The 12,849-nt window shown below is 60.5% G+C and overlaps 1 protein-coding gene across 1 annotated transcript; it reads left to right on the forward strand.

Moving 5' to 3' along the window:
- Nucleotides 1-202: 202 nt before the first annotated feature.
- QSOX1 (quiescin sulfhydryl oxidase 1) lies at nt 203-10,702 on the forward strand. The gene is made up of 12 exons (XM_057374910.1): nt 203-615; nt 2,742-2,842; nt 4,119-4,167; nt 4,346-4,448; nt 5,208-5,298; nt 5,504-5,649; nt 6,097-6,234; nt 6,392-6,521; nt 8,287-8,409; nt 8,518-8,662; nt 8,903-9,082; nt 9,427-10,702. The coding sequence occupies exons 1-12, from the start codon at nt 222-224 to the stop codon at nt 10,143-10,145; spliced, it is 2,319 nt and encodes a 772-aa protein (XP_057230893.1). The 5' UTR covers nt 203-221; the 3' UTR covers nt 10,146-10,702.
- Nucleotides 10,703-12,849: the final 2,147 nt, after the last annotated feature.

The raw sequence follows: 12,849 nt of genomic DNA on the forward strand, positions 1-12,849 counted from the left end.
TGTGGGGTCTCTCCCCCGGTGGCTGTGGGGGCTCTCTGGGGGTCTCTCCCCCGGTGGCTGTGGGGGCTCTGGGGGGCTCTCCCCGGTGGCTGTGGGGGCTCTGGGGGTCTCTCCCCCGGTGGCTGTGGGGGCTCTCTGGGGCTCTCCCCGGTGGCTGTCGGGCCTCTGCGGTCTCTCTCCCGGTGCTGTGGGGCCGCGGGGCCGCGCTCCTGCCCCTCCCGATGTGGGGCTGCCGCGGGGTGCCCGCGCTGTCCCCGCCCCGGCCCCGCCCCGGGGGCGGTGCTACGGCGGCTCCGGGCGCTAAAGGCGGCTCCGGGCGGCGCTGGGCGGCCTGGCGGGCGATGTGGCGGCGGCGGGTGCGGGCCGGGGGCCGCGGGGGGCCGGCGGCTCTCCCGCCGCTCCTCCTGCTGCTGCTTTTCCTGCTGCTCTGGGTGCCTGCGGCGCGGCCCGGCCCCCTCTACACGGCCTCTGACCCGCTGGAGCTGCTGGGGCCGGGGGCCGAGGGGCGGCTGCTGGGCTCCACCAGCGCCTGGGCCGTCGAGTTCTTCGCCTCCTGGTGCGGCCACTGCATCCACTTCGCGCCCACATGGCGGGCCCTGGCCCACGACATCCGCGGTGAGTCCCCGGCCCCGCTGTCCTGCTGCCCCCCTTGTCCTTATCCCACCCGCCCCATCAGCGCCCCGATCCCTCCCTGTGCCTTTGACCTTGTTACCTCCTTACCCCTTCTCCCTGTCCTCTTCCATCAGCACCCCGTCTAATCTCCGTGTCTCTGCCTCATCACCCTTAAATTCCCTGTACAGCCCTCTCTGTTCACCTGTCAGCRCCTCTAAACCCTCCTCCCCGTGCCCTGCGCAGCGGCGTCCCGTTTCCCTCAAGACCGGCAGCATCCCGGAATCCCTCCTGCGTCCTTGCCCTGTCGTCCTTCTCCTCTCCGCCCTCACTTTAAAATCCTCCCTGCATCCCGGGCCCAGCATCCTCATCCCTGCATCCTTCCCACCGCCATCCCTCAGTCCGCTGTGTCCTACAGAGCTACAGCTCGCCCAAGCCCCGCTGCGGCCCAGCCTCCGTGGCGCGTCACCCTGGTGGGCAGGCCCAGCTCCCTGCCGGTGTCCAGGTTCCCCCCAGCCCGCGATATCCAGGCCTGGCTTAGCAGCATCCCTGCACCCGCTTTGGCAGSGAGCAGCTCAGGCTGAGCCTGCTCYAGGCATGGGGGTSCCGCTGCCCCCCAGACCTTYCCTCAGCCCTRGTCCTCCCGGCATGGCAGGGTGCTGGGCAGTGCTCCCAGCTGGGCCGTTCCCGGCTCTGACCTTGATGCCAGGCCCGCCCGGTGCCAGCCCTGCCTTGAGACTCGCGCACCCCGCTGCTGGGCCCCTCGTCCTGCCGGGACTCATCCTGCCTCCCCCGGCATGCCGGGGTGCGCTCGGCTTCTCCCTGTTATTGCGCTAATTGATACAGCGGGCTGGCTGCCCGATGAGTCAGGCCGCCGGCCGGGCATCCCGTCCCTCCGAGGGGATGCCGTCCCTCCTCCCTGGGGATGCCGTCAGAGCTCCCCGACGGGCAGGATGTGAGGAATGGGGTGCGTGCCCGGGCCCYGCGGGTGAATGCCGGCTCTCCTGGAGCCTCTCCAAGACAAGGCTCCCCCAGGGCTCACTGCTCCAGAGGCCGGTCCGTGGATGGTGTGCCCACGGAGGCAGGGAGGGCGGGGAAGCCACCCCCGCGCTGCTCAGCATCCTCGCTGCCATTCCTACGGGTGGCTTTTCGTAGGAGTGGGCTGGACGGGGAGGATGCTGGGGCAACCTGAGGGCAACACGTGCAGATGAGTCCAGGAACGTGCCTGGCTCCCTGTAGTAGGGCTTGTCACCAGCCCTCCTGTGCCTTGAGTGCCAGGGCAGTGGGAAGTAACTTACCTGTCCCTTCACCTGAGACACAGGATGGTATGTCCTTGCCTCCAGCATGCTCCTGTCTAGGGCAGCATGGGCTCCATCTGTGTGCCAGCACCACGTTCCTGCCTGTCCCACTCTAAGGATAGGCTGGGCATTTTCCAGCTTGTGTCCTTTACACTAAAAAGAAGCCATTTCAGAGCTTTATTCTCCATTTTCCTGCTGGTTTTCACAGCCTGCTGTTTCAAATGCTTTTGTTCATGTTTTACTCTGGAGACCTGCTGATCTTCACTGGGGAGGTGGTAGAGAGTCATAAATGGGGAGTGGATGCTCAGAAGCTGAGCAGGCTCTGCTGCTGTGCYCTGGCCTGGCTGCTGGTTTTGGGTTGTTCCCTGTCAGTTATCATCTGTGCCGTTTGTTTGGGGTGAGACAAACTGGAGCCCTTGTTCCTTGCTYTCCCCAAGCTGTGATTAGCCATCCYTCCCCTTCTCCTGGAGTCCTCTTCCCAGGAGCTGGGGCAGAGGCTGGACAGGCAGAACCAGCYGGGCAGGCAGTGTTGGGCAGAGCTGCCTGTGCTCCAGCACTGGCAGGGCAGGGCGTGCAAAGCTGGGTCCCGCCTCGCACGGCTTCCCCTGTGTTCCTGCCGCCCAGAAAGTAGGGCACCACACACCAGGACAGACCATGACTCTGGGTACTTGGGCTTGGAAACTGTCGGTCAGTGTTTGGAGAGGGGCAAGCAGTGATTTTGGGACAGGAAGGTCTCTGCACAGCAGCAGATCCCTCCTATCTCATAAATAGTTGTGGGGAGCAGGGTGGTTTTTGGGGCTGCAGGGGGCTGACCTCAGCCTGTGTTTCCCTCAGAATGGAGGCCTGCAGTGATAATGGCAGCCATCGACTGTGCCAGCGAGGACAACCAGCAAGTGTGCTCCGATTTYGGGATCACTGGCTTCCCCACGATGAAGGTGAGGCTGTGTGTGCTGGCTGCTTGCTGGCTTTCACTGTGCTTTGCCTGTTGGCCTGTCCCTCTCTTGCTCAATCAGATTAACAGGGCTATTGCACCAAAATACTCCCCTTGGGGCTTTGCAGGCTGGAGCTGTTTCACCCTTCCCCAAAACAATGCTGTGTCCAGGCTGCAGCCAGTGCAACTGCTGGACGATAGAGCAACAAGGAGGGGGGAAAACCAAAACACTGTTTTGTGGTGAAACAAAGAGGCTGGATCTCTGCTAGGATGAAGGAGAGTCTGAATCCTGAGTTGGAAACACTTGGGAAAGGCTGCTTGAAGGCAGAGGCTGCTTGAGGGCAGAGGAAGGTTGCAGGTGCAGGTTTTGGAGGAGGGCACAGGGATGCTGCGGGAGGTTGTATCTCCTGGGAGCCTCCTGAGGTGGCTGGTGAGGAGCCGTCCCTCCTCCTGGGCCTGTGCCCTGCCCTTTAGCYGTGTCAACACACCATTTTRCAGAACTTCCCRCTGCAAACTGAGCCTTGCTCCAACACAAGCAGTGAAGCCAAAGCGCTCCAGGTGCTACAGCCAGYAGTTTTAACCAGGATTGCCTTGAGATGGAATGGGTAGTGATAAGGGCTTTATCAGACATGCCCTCAGTCCCAGCTTACAGGCTCAGCTCCAGTGGGGTCAGATTTGGGGTTTTCCAGCCCTGCCCTAGGGTCTCACCGAGCACCCACTGCCCTTGGACACTGATGGATAYATCTCCCAGGGCAGGGAGGTGTGCTGACGTGGCCATGCCAAGAAGTCACTTCCTTCACATCCCATGTCCCTGCCAAGCACCTTTTGCAAACAGCCCCAGCTCCAAGCCCAGCCTGCAAAGCAAACACCTGGCTGATGCAACTTGGTGTTCCTGCTCTATGTCTGTCCTGGGTACTGGAGCCACTGCGGGAAGTCAGGAGTGGGTAAACCCTATTTTTCCTGCTTTGTCAGAGCTCTGGAKCAGGGAGCTTGGTTTGCTGGGCTGGGAAAGTTCCAGCTGTCTCCMTGGGACCCCTGAAGACACCTGCTGCACTGCGTGCCAGTGCTCAGCCCATGCCTGCATCCCTCCCCGCTGGGGATGCCCCAAAAGATGGGGACATGACTTGGAGCTCCCTGTGTGCTGCCTAGTTGGCGTGCTGCAGTGTTTGGGGAAACTGAGGCAGAGCTGGTCTACAGGGACCCTCAGTCTTCTGGACTGCATTGCCTCCTGTCCCACTCCAAATACTCTAATTTCCTTTTATATTTTTTTTTGCTTTCAGTTCTTCAGAGCTTTTAGCAAGAAGGCAGAGGATGGGATAAGGATTACCAGTGAGTATCCAGAGCCGTGGGGCTTTTTACCCTSTGTGTGAATGGCCCTGCTGCCCACACCTCCCATATGCTGGAATATCAGGGAGCTCTGGGTGGGCAGCTCCAAGCAGCTTCCTTTGACTCAGTCCCTGGGACTGGCTTCCCCAGGACTGACCCSTCGGTGTCCTGTCCCCTGCAGATCCCAGTGCCACCGTCGAGGACCTGCGCCATGCCATCATCACCAACCTTGAACAGAGCCAGGATGCCTGGCCACCTGCCTGTCCTCCGCTGGAGCCAGCAAGGTAGGGGCAGCAGGAGGCCAGGATRGCCACTGTCCCATGGGGAGCAGGTTTCTGGGAAAATCCTGAACCAAAACTGGCATGGAGCAGCTACTGCATCACCCGTGTCCCAGGGCCAGGGTAGAGCCATCTACGTGGTCTGGATGAGATGGGCCATGTTGGTGGATCTCCTAATGAGCCTGCTCATCAGTCTTAATTAGAGCAAGCAATTCCTGGGCCCTGAGTTCTCTGGGATGTGACAGTACCGTGCCATGCTGAGTGAGGCTGCGTTAGCAGCTTTTTTCTGTCCTGAAAAAGAGTTTTCTTGATTCTGTTCAATTTTATTGGTATCTTGAGTTGTCCTTGCCAGATGCAAGCAGTTGCTCCATTGTCCTGAGAAGGAGCCTTTGGATTTCCCAAAGCAATGGTTGAGCCAGGCAYGTACCTCAGGTCCTCTGTGTCTTAACCTAAAGAACCCCAGCCCTGGTTCAAGTTCATAGCTATTTTTTCCCTCGCATGAGCTATTTTTTCCCTCCTTCCCTGCCTGTGCTTTGTTTCCTACCCCCTTGTCTGACCAAGTGGGTTTCCTCAAAGTCACYGAACCAGAGAAGAAAATTAGGCTGGAAACTTCAGCAGGAGGAATTGCCTGCTCAATGGGGCTGAACATGCACCAGCATTCCGTGCCAAATCGCAGCAGGCGAGGGTCAAGCCCCTTGTGAGTGGGAGGGCAGAGCATCCTGCTGATGCCCAGGCACCTGCTGCYGTCCCCCCTGTCTCTTGCAGTGTGGAGGAAGTTCGCACCTTCTTCCAGAGGAACAAGGACCAGTACYTGGCACTCATCTTCGAGAAGAGCAACTCCTTCGTGGGCAGAGAGGTGTGTATAGTCACATTCATCCCCCCTTTCTCTTGGAGTGTGTGTCCCTGATGCCTGGTAACTTCTGGGTGCCTTTGGCAGGGCAGCTCTCTCCAGCCAGCCTCCTTGCCCAGCTTGCCAGTGGCAAATGTTACACAGGGCATTAAACAGCTCTGGTGGGGCTGGGGATCCCTCTGCCCCTSCCATGTGACCCTGGGGCTTGCAGGTGGCCCTGGACATGCTGCAGTTCGAGAACATTGCAGTGAGGAGGGTGCTAAGCAGCGAGGAGGAGCTCGTGGAGAAGTTCGGCGTCACCACCTTCCCCTCTGGATATTTGCTCTTCCGCAATGGCTCCTTCTCCCGCCTGCCTGTGTGAGTGTGGGGCACGGCAGGGTGGCTTGGGGGATACTAGTGGGGTGCCAGCCTTGTGCCCCATCTCTCTGTGCTCCTCTGTAATTGTGGGAAGGTTCATTAGGAAGGAGACAGTGGCTGGGTTGGGGAGGCTGTGGGAGGTTGCTGGTGGGCACTGAACTGGGCTGCCCTGGAGAAGGGAAAATCCTTGTGGCTGAGCCATCCCCTTGCCCCACCTGCCTGGAGGTGGCATGGTGCAGCTACGTGGGGCTCAGCTATGCTCCAGGATGCGTGTTGGGATACCCACTGCCAGGGTGAGTGGAGAGTATGGACCATAGCACACCCCCTCACCCCACACTCCCTCCCCTGGTCTGAACTGTGGCTTGGCTGAGCCTTCATCTCCTTTGCTTCCTCCTTGGGGTCAGGTTTGGGAGGRAAGAGGGACTTAGGGYTTCTCCTTCCTGGCAGGCACATAGAGGCGCGCTCCTTCTACACCTACTACCTGCGCACGCTCTCGGGCATCACCCGTGGCTCCTACAAGCTGAACACCACTGCCAGCACCTCCAACGACACCGACCGGGTGTCACAGCCGCTRCGAGCCGACCGGTCAGACCCCTCACCCTGCTGGGGAAACGGGCTGGGACCATGGCCACGGGTGGGCTGGGGCTGGGGCTGTGCCGTTCCCTGGGAAAACCYCAAGCTGTGGTCCCTGGGCTGTGGATTACCAGGCTGATGGACCCTCGTGTCGTGCTGCCCTCCCCAGCTTCAAGCTGTACATGGCTGACCTGGAGTCTGCGCTGCACTACTCGCTGCGGGTGGAGGCTACCCGCCCCTCCGTGCTGTCGGGAGCTCAGCTGGCCGCCTTCAAGTGCTACGTGGCCACGTTGGTGAAGGTGAGAAGCTCAGGCTGTCTGCAGAGGAACTGCCTGTGCCTCCACTTGGCTGGTTGTGAAATGCAAATGCACGGGACAGGCCATCACGTCCCAGTGCTCACAGGTAGCGAAGCGTGGCAGTCTCAGGAGGGAGCCATGTGTTCTGCTGCTTTGTGTATTCCGGGCTGCTGTCAGGCAGTCCTCATCCCTGTGATCTCCAAACTCAGCCCAGAGTCCCAGTGGGAGCTAAGAAGGGGTGCTGGGGTGTTTCAAACAAGGTGTGGAGTGCCAGTTTCGGTGGTAATGGGATCAGCACTGTCTTTTCAGAAGACGCTGTCACCTGCTAGGGTGTCAGAAACAGTCAGAGGGGTTTGTCACTCTGCTCTGGATCGGAGAGCCAATCTCTGCAGGCTCCTTTGATAATAGTCCAGGAATGGAACTCCCACTCCAGACAAGCCTAATTTAAGGTCTCCTTTTTTCTTCTCTGTTAGGCCTGGCGTAGCTGAAGTGAATGAGAGCTTTGAGCCAGCACAAGCAGGGCAGTTTAATTTCCTGCTGTGCTGGAGTCCTGCTGCATTTGGCTGTTTCTTCCCTGGGCCTGTGGGAGCCCCGTCCTCATCCCAATCCTTGTTACAGGCTCCRTGGCAGACTGGGGCCATGCCCTCTTTCTTTGCTCCCTTTGTGACCCAGAGTCTCATGCTCAGTTTGGACCTTGCATAGCCCTCACTGATGTGCAAAACACCCCTTGCTCTCACCCCCCTCTGCCCTCCCTCATAAAAGAGCTCCAAACATGAGCCTTAAGTCCTCAGACCTTCAGTGTGGCTCCTCTGCTTGCCCCCAGCCATCACCTGTGCACTTTCTCACTTTAATGAGAAATGCAGAGATAGGGAAATAAATCCCCGTGGCACCAGCTCCTTGCCCATGGGCACAAGGGTGCTGGGGTGGCGGGCAGCAGCAGTGGTTTTGTTTGATCTGGTTTTAATTCTTCCTGCAAACCTTGCCCTTGGTGAGCTGTAGCAGTGGGTGGTGGATGCCRAGGATGCTGAGCCAGCGCTGCCATTGCCCTGCTCATCCACAGGACGGAGCAGCATCCYCAGGATTGCCAGCCCAGGGCTCAGCCTGGGGAGCTCAGACAGCAGGTCCCAGTCTTAACTCTTGCATTCCCAAGAGGTATTAAAGGAAAGGAGAGGGGGAAAAGTCCTAACGTGGTTCCTGGAAGGTGGGGAATCACACAGCAAAGCCTCCTGTCCAAGGAGCTGGGGGATGCTGTGTTTGCAGCAGAGCTATCAGGTCACAGATAAACGACCCAAATTTGCAGGGGAATTCATGTGATTCCCCATGGGCCTGGGAGGAAGAACAGCTCACACTTCACAAACTCTTCCTTGTCCCTTCTCCATCACTTCTCTTGCAAGCTGCTGTCTCCTCCCCACGGGTCGGTCCCTCTGTCCATCTGTCTGTCGGTGGCACGGGCTGCCAGGCTGCTCCTCTCTCGGGAGTGGTTTTAAAGTGCAGCTGCTAATCGGCTTTGCCAGACTTATGGACAGACTGGCTTTTTGCCTCCCTCAGTTGGGGCTGGGGTTTGAAGCCTGAGCATGCACACAGGGGACTTGTTACCTGGGGAGGGGGAACAAGCTGCAGCCCCCAGCCCCCAGAGACRGGCACCAAAACCTTGCCAGGACTGTGGTGCCCTCCAGCATAGAGGATGCTGGTGAACCAGGGGTGCCTGTGGYTGCCCTGCTGTTCCCAGGCTGGAGTCTGTGTTTTCTCACCCCTTTCCCCCCTGCAGTACTTCCCGGGGCGCCCCTCCGTGCAGACCTACCTGCAGAACCTGGATGCCTGGCTGARGAACTGGACAGAGCCCGAGCTGCCCCGCAGTGCTTTGAAGGAAGCCTTGAAGAATAAGAAAGATGTAAGATGCCCACGGGACCCCCAGTCCCTGCTGTCCATACCCCTGCCCTTTGCCCTCCAGCTGGCACTGCCTGCCAGTGCCATCATGCCATGTCCATCTGTCCACCAGGCCTTCCACCCCTCTGTGCTCCCCACCAACGTGACCTGGGTGGGCTGCCAGGGCAGTGAACGCCACTTCCGTGGCTACCCCTGTGGGCTCTGGACCATCTTCCACCTGCTGACTGTCCAGGCTGCCCAGAATGGCCCTGATAAAGGTACTGGTGTCCCGGGGGGCATGAGGGCTCAGGGAGGGAGTGTCTGGGTASTCTCTGGCACAGGCAAGGCTGCTGMATGTGGACAAAGGTTTGTTTCCCTCCTTCGTCATCTCATCCAGTTGTAGTTTCTGTGGGGGACAAGAGGCAGAGAGCTGGGGTGTGGGCTCGCTACCTAAGCTGTGGGACTGTGGTGGTGGCATTGGGGGATCCAGACTCAGCCCTGTGCTCTGCCTCCCACAGAGTTACCCCAGGAGGTGCTGAGCACCATGCGCTGCTACGTCCGCAACTTCTTCGGCTGCCAGGAGTGCGCCGAGCACTTCGAGGCCATGGCGGCCAAGTCCATGGAGAAGGTGGCGAGCAGGGAGGAGTCCGTCCTCTGGCTCTGGTCCCACCACAACGAGGTCAACGCTCGCCTGGCGGGTAAGGGGGGCTGCCACGAGGGGAGTTGGAGTGGCTTCCCGAGGGAAAAGGGGAGGTGAGGTGGAGGAGCATCCCTCCTCCTGGATGGATCTGGCAAATGGCTGCAGGGTCCAGCAGTGGGGACATTCGGCTGTCATCATCCCCCATCCCAGAGGGACAGCAACTGGTCATGCATCCTACAGGAAACTTCCCAAGCTGCCGTTTGCCCTCAGAGGACCCCTCTTCCCGAGGTGGCTCCTCCGAATGTCCCCAWCCCCAGCTGCTGGATTCTCTGGGGTGTTTATGCAGGGGGAGGGTGCATCACATGTCCCCTCTAACCCCCTCACTGGCTCTGGTCCCTGCAGGAGGTGACACGGAGGACCCCAAGTTCCCCAAGCTACAGTGGCCTCCACCGGACATGTGTCCCCTGTGCCACAAGGAGGARTTGGGGGTCCATGCCTGGGTGGTGCCGGCCGTGGTCATGTTCCTCAAGGCACACTTCTCCCCGGCCAACATCTACATGGACTATGCTGAGCCCGACCCCATCCCCGACGAGGGCCCYGGCGCCAGGCTGGGCACAGAGAGCCCGCGAGAGGAGAGGGGGAGAGGAGAAGAGGAAAAGGAGATGGAGGGTGAGGTGCGAGTCCCGGGGCGCCCGGGCTCCCCCGAGCCGCGGCGCCCCAGCATCGTGCGGATGAACCCCAAGCTGCGGGAGGGGACCGARGACATCGTGGACCTGGACTCCTTCAGCGAGCAGCACTTCAAGAGCCAGGTGCTGCGAGCGGCCGCCGGCCGGCGCCGGCGCATCAGCAAGCGGGACACCATCGCCCTGGCCCGGGACKCTGCGGCGGGCAGGGAGCGCCGGCGCGCCCCCGGCGTCCTGCTCCGGGAGGAAGAGGAGGGTGGGGAGGGCCTGAGGAGGAGCCCCTGGCTGCGGGTGCTTGGATTGGGCTTCTCCCGCCTGGACATCAGCCTCTGCGTGGCCCTCTACTTCCTCTCTTCCATGTGCCTCCTGGGCATGTACACCTTCTTCCGCCTCCGCACCCGCGCCCGGAAAGGCCGTCCGGGCTTCCCCCTGGCCTGAGAGGGGTTGGGGGCCGGGGGCTTTCCCCAGGGGGGCTGRGCTGCTGAGTCAGGGCACCCTTGGGGGCAACGTTTTGTCCCACAATGGAGAGGGGTCTGGCATATCCCCCTCAAAAGCTGCCCTGCTCTAGGCATTTGCCTCAGCCRGGTACAGGGTGGAGGGCTCCTTTTGGGAGAAAGGAGGTGTCAGAGCATCCCTCTCTCAGGTCATAGTGCCATGTTTTTGGGTGGGTGGGAGCTGAGACATGAACAGTGGTTCGTGTTTTGGCACCCAGCTGCCCTCAGAAGCTCCTGGGTGCTGGGCTGGTTTCAAACTGGGAAGCCCAGTCCGGTGCTGGGGAGCAGCCCATTGGGGTCCAACCACTAGTGGGGCCAGGAGGGTGGAGGTTTGGCCCCCCAAAAGCAGACACTGATGGGTGGGGGCAGCAGTCACGGGTTCAGATGCATTTTGTGTCCCACTTCTTTGAAATGTGGCCCGGGGCCTCCCCACCTTTCCTCGCCCCTCCCCACGCTGTTGTTCATTCTGCTTGTCTTAGTGGAATAAATTATTTTTGCYGACGCCTGGCCTGCTGTGTTGGCTGGTCCCTGCCACGTGGGCACGCTGGGCTACCACCCCCCATTCCTGCTGTCCCTGCTCCAGCCCCCACCCYGGGAAGTGCACTTGGTTTAAAAATCCTTTCAATATTTTTAATTATCATTGTATGTGTTCTCCTGCCTTTTGCTTCGGGATGATGCACCTCTGGCCAGCTGCCCCCTGTACAGCTGGCACATCCCCAGGGCTGGGCTGGCTCATGTTTTCTTCTCAAGCAGGGTGAGGCAGAGCAAGTATGTGGGGTCCTGGAAGCTGCTGGAAAAAAGTTGGTACGAGCTGTGGAGCTGCAGTTCGGTGCTGACCGTGCCTGTGAGAGGGAGCAGGGAGACACACGGCAGCACCCTTGGGGACCAGGACTTCCGTGGGTGTGGGCCCCCTGCGCCTGTCCCCGATTCTCTCTGCCCTTTTATCCTTGTTAGGAATCATTAAGGAAAATGGTTGTTTTCCAGAGCCAGGCCGGGGCCATCTGCTCTCCCAGCGCTGCCTAAATCCCCCTGTAACAAATTCATTGGGATTACGCTGCCCTCCCCTAATCCTGGCCCATCCCCCCGCGTGGGGGATTTAAAAGGATTAGAGCCCGGCCGATAATAAACTTTATTAAGGGGGAGGGGGGGTGTCAATCCGATTTGGAGCCTTTTTCTTGATATCTTCACTTTGCCCAGGTGGGAGGTGAGGGCTGGCAGGATRGGGAAGAGAGTGCCCAGCTCCATTGCTGCCCTGGCTCTGCAAACTCTGGCTCCTCYGGCCCTTCCTCCCTCACCTGCCTGTGAAATAAATTTTCTCTCTCCGTTTTTCCTTCAACGTTTGTACACGCTAACACCTCCAGGCGTTGAGGGGCTGGCACCCCTGCCCTGCCACCTCTGCTCCACTTGGCCGTGGCCAGGCTTGAGCGGGTGTTCAGTGGCCTTGTCCCAGCAGGGAGCGGGGCTGGGTCCCCCAGGCGTGTGCTGGCCCTGCCCACYGCCGGATGATGGATGGGGAAGGTCTCAGCGCTGCCGCCCCGCTGCCTCCCTCTCCTTGATTTCCCTGGGGGGTTCCCCCCAACATCAATAACCCCCCGTGCGCCCCCTCCCTGCCAGCTGCTCCCCCGTGTGGGACCGAGGGATTGCCATGTGGGGCTGCCCGTGCTTACCTCAGCCCCAAAAGATCGCGGTGGGGTGGGCAGGGGGTGCAGCAGCTGGGTGCGTGGAGGCTGCAGCAGGAGGGTGAGGGGATTAGGGCTGGGGAGGTGGGCGCTGCCGGAAGGGGGTTAGCGGGATGCCCAGATTAGCATCCCCGACAGGCCCGCAGCCTAAAGCTGCTGTGCACGCAGGAAAAAGAGAGTCTAGTAAATAGACTTTCCGTAATCCTGTTTGGTGCAGTCCCAATCCTCCCGGCCCCGGCTCTGCYGGGCTGTGGCACCGGGGTGTACCCCTCCAACACCTGGGGAACCCCAGTGCAGGGCACAAAGGGGCCGGGCTGCTGCAGGGCTCGGAGTGTCCCCCACGCTGTGTCCCCTCTCAGGGTGACTCGGGGACGGGCCCCCCCTCCAACCCTGGCACGGGGGGACACCAAACTGCCGTGGCCACGCTCACAGGTGGCACAGGCTGTCCTGGGRGGGCCGCACTCCAAGCCCCCCGAGGTGCCCTCCCTGCAGGGGTTACCCGTTCCCAGCACCGCCACCAGCCCGGGGGTCCCTGGGGCCAATTACCCAAATGGCCGCRGGCTGGCGCGAGGCGGCCGCTATTACCTAATACAATTTACCCTCAAGTGCAATTTAATTTTCCACGAGGCCGATGGCCAGTCCCCCGCACACCCAGCCACCTTCCCACCCCTTCGGCACTCGCTCCTTTCAGCCTTGCCCCTCTTCCCTTTCCCTCCTCGGCACGGGCAAGAGCCTTTCTCCAGCGGCATTCCCTCTCCACCCGCGCTCCGGTCCTGAAAACACCGGGGGTTCGCTGAGCGCCGATTAATTTTCAATTACAATTAGCGACGGCCCGTGCCTGCGAGGGGAGAGGCTTTCCCCGGCGGCTGGTGAGTACCCGGGTTTCGATACGCTTGTCCTCGCTGCAGGCCAGCCCTGGCATTGGGATGTGTGTGGGAGGGGTAATTATTGGGATCATTCAGAAGCGAG

This window comes from Malurus melanocephalus, unplaced genomic scaffold (genome assembly GCF_030028575.1).
Source record: "Malurus melanocephalus ecotype Western Australia unplaced genomic scaffold, MMel_1.1 scaffold_236, whole genome shotgun sequence".
NCBI classification, from domain to species: domain Eukaryota; kingdom Metazoa; phylum Chordata; class Aves; order Passeriformes; family Maluridae; genus Malurus; species Malurus melanocephalus.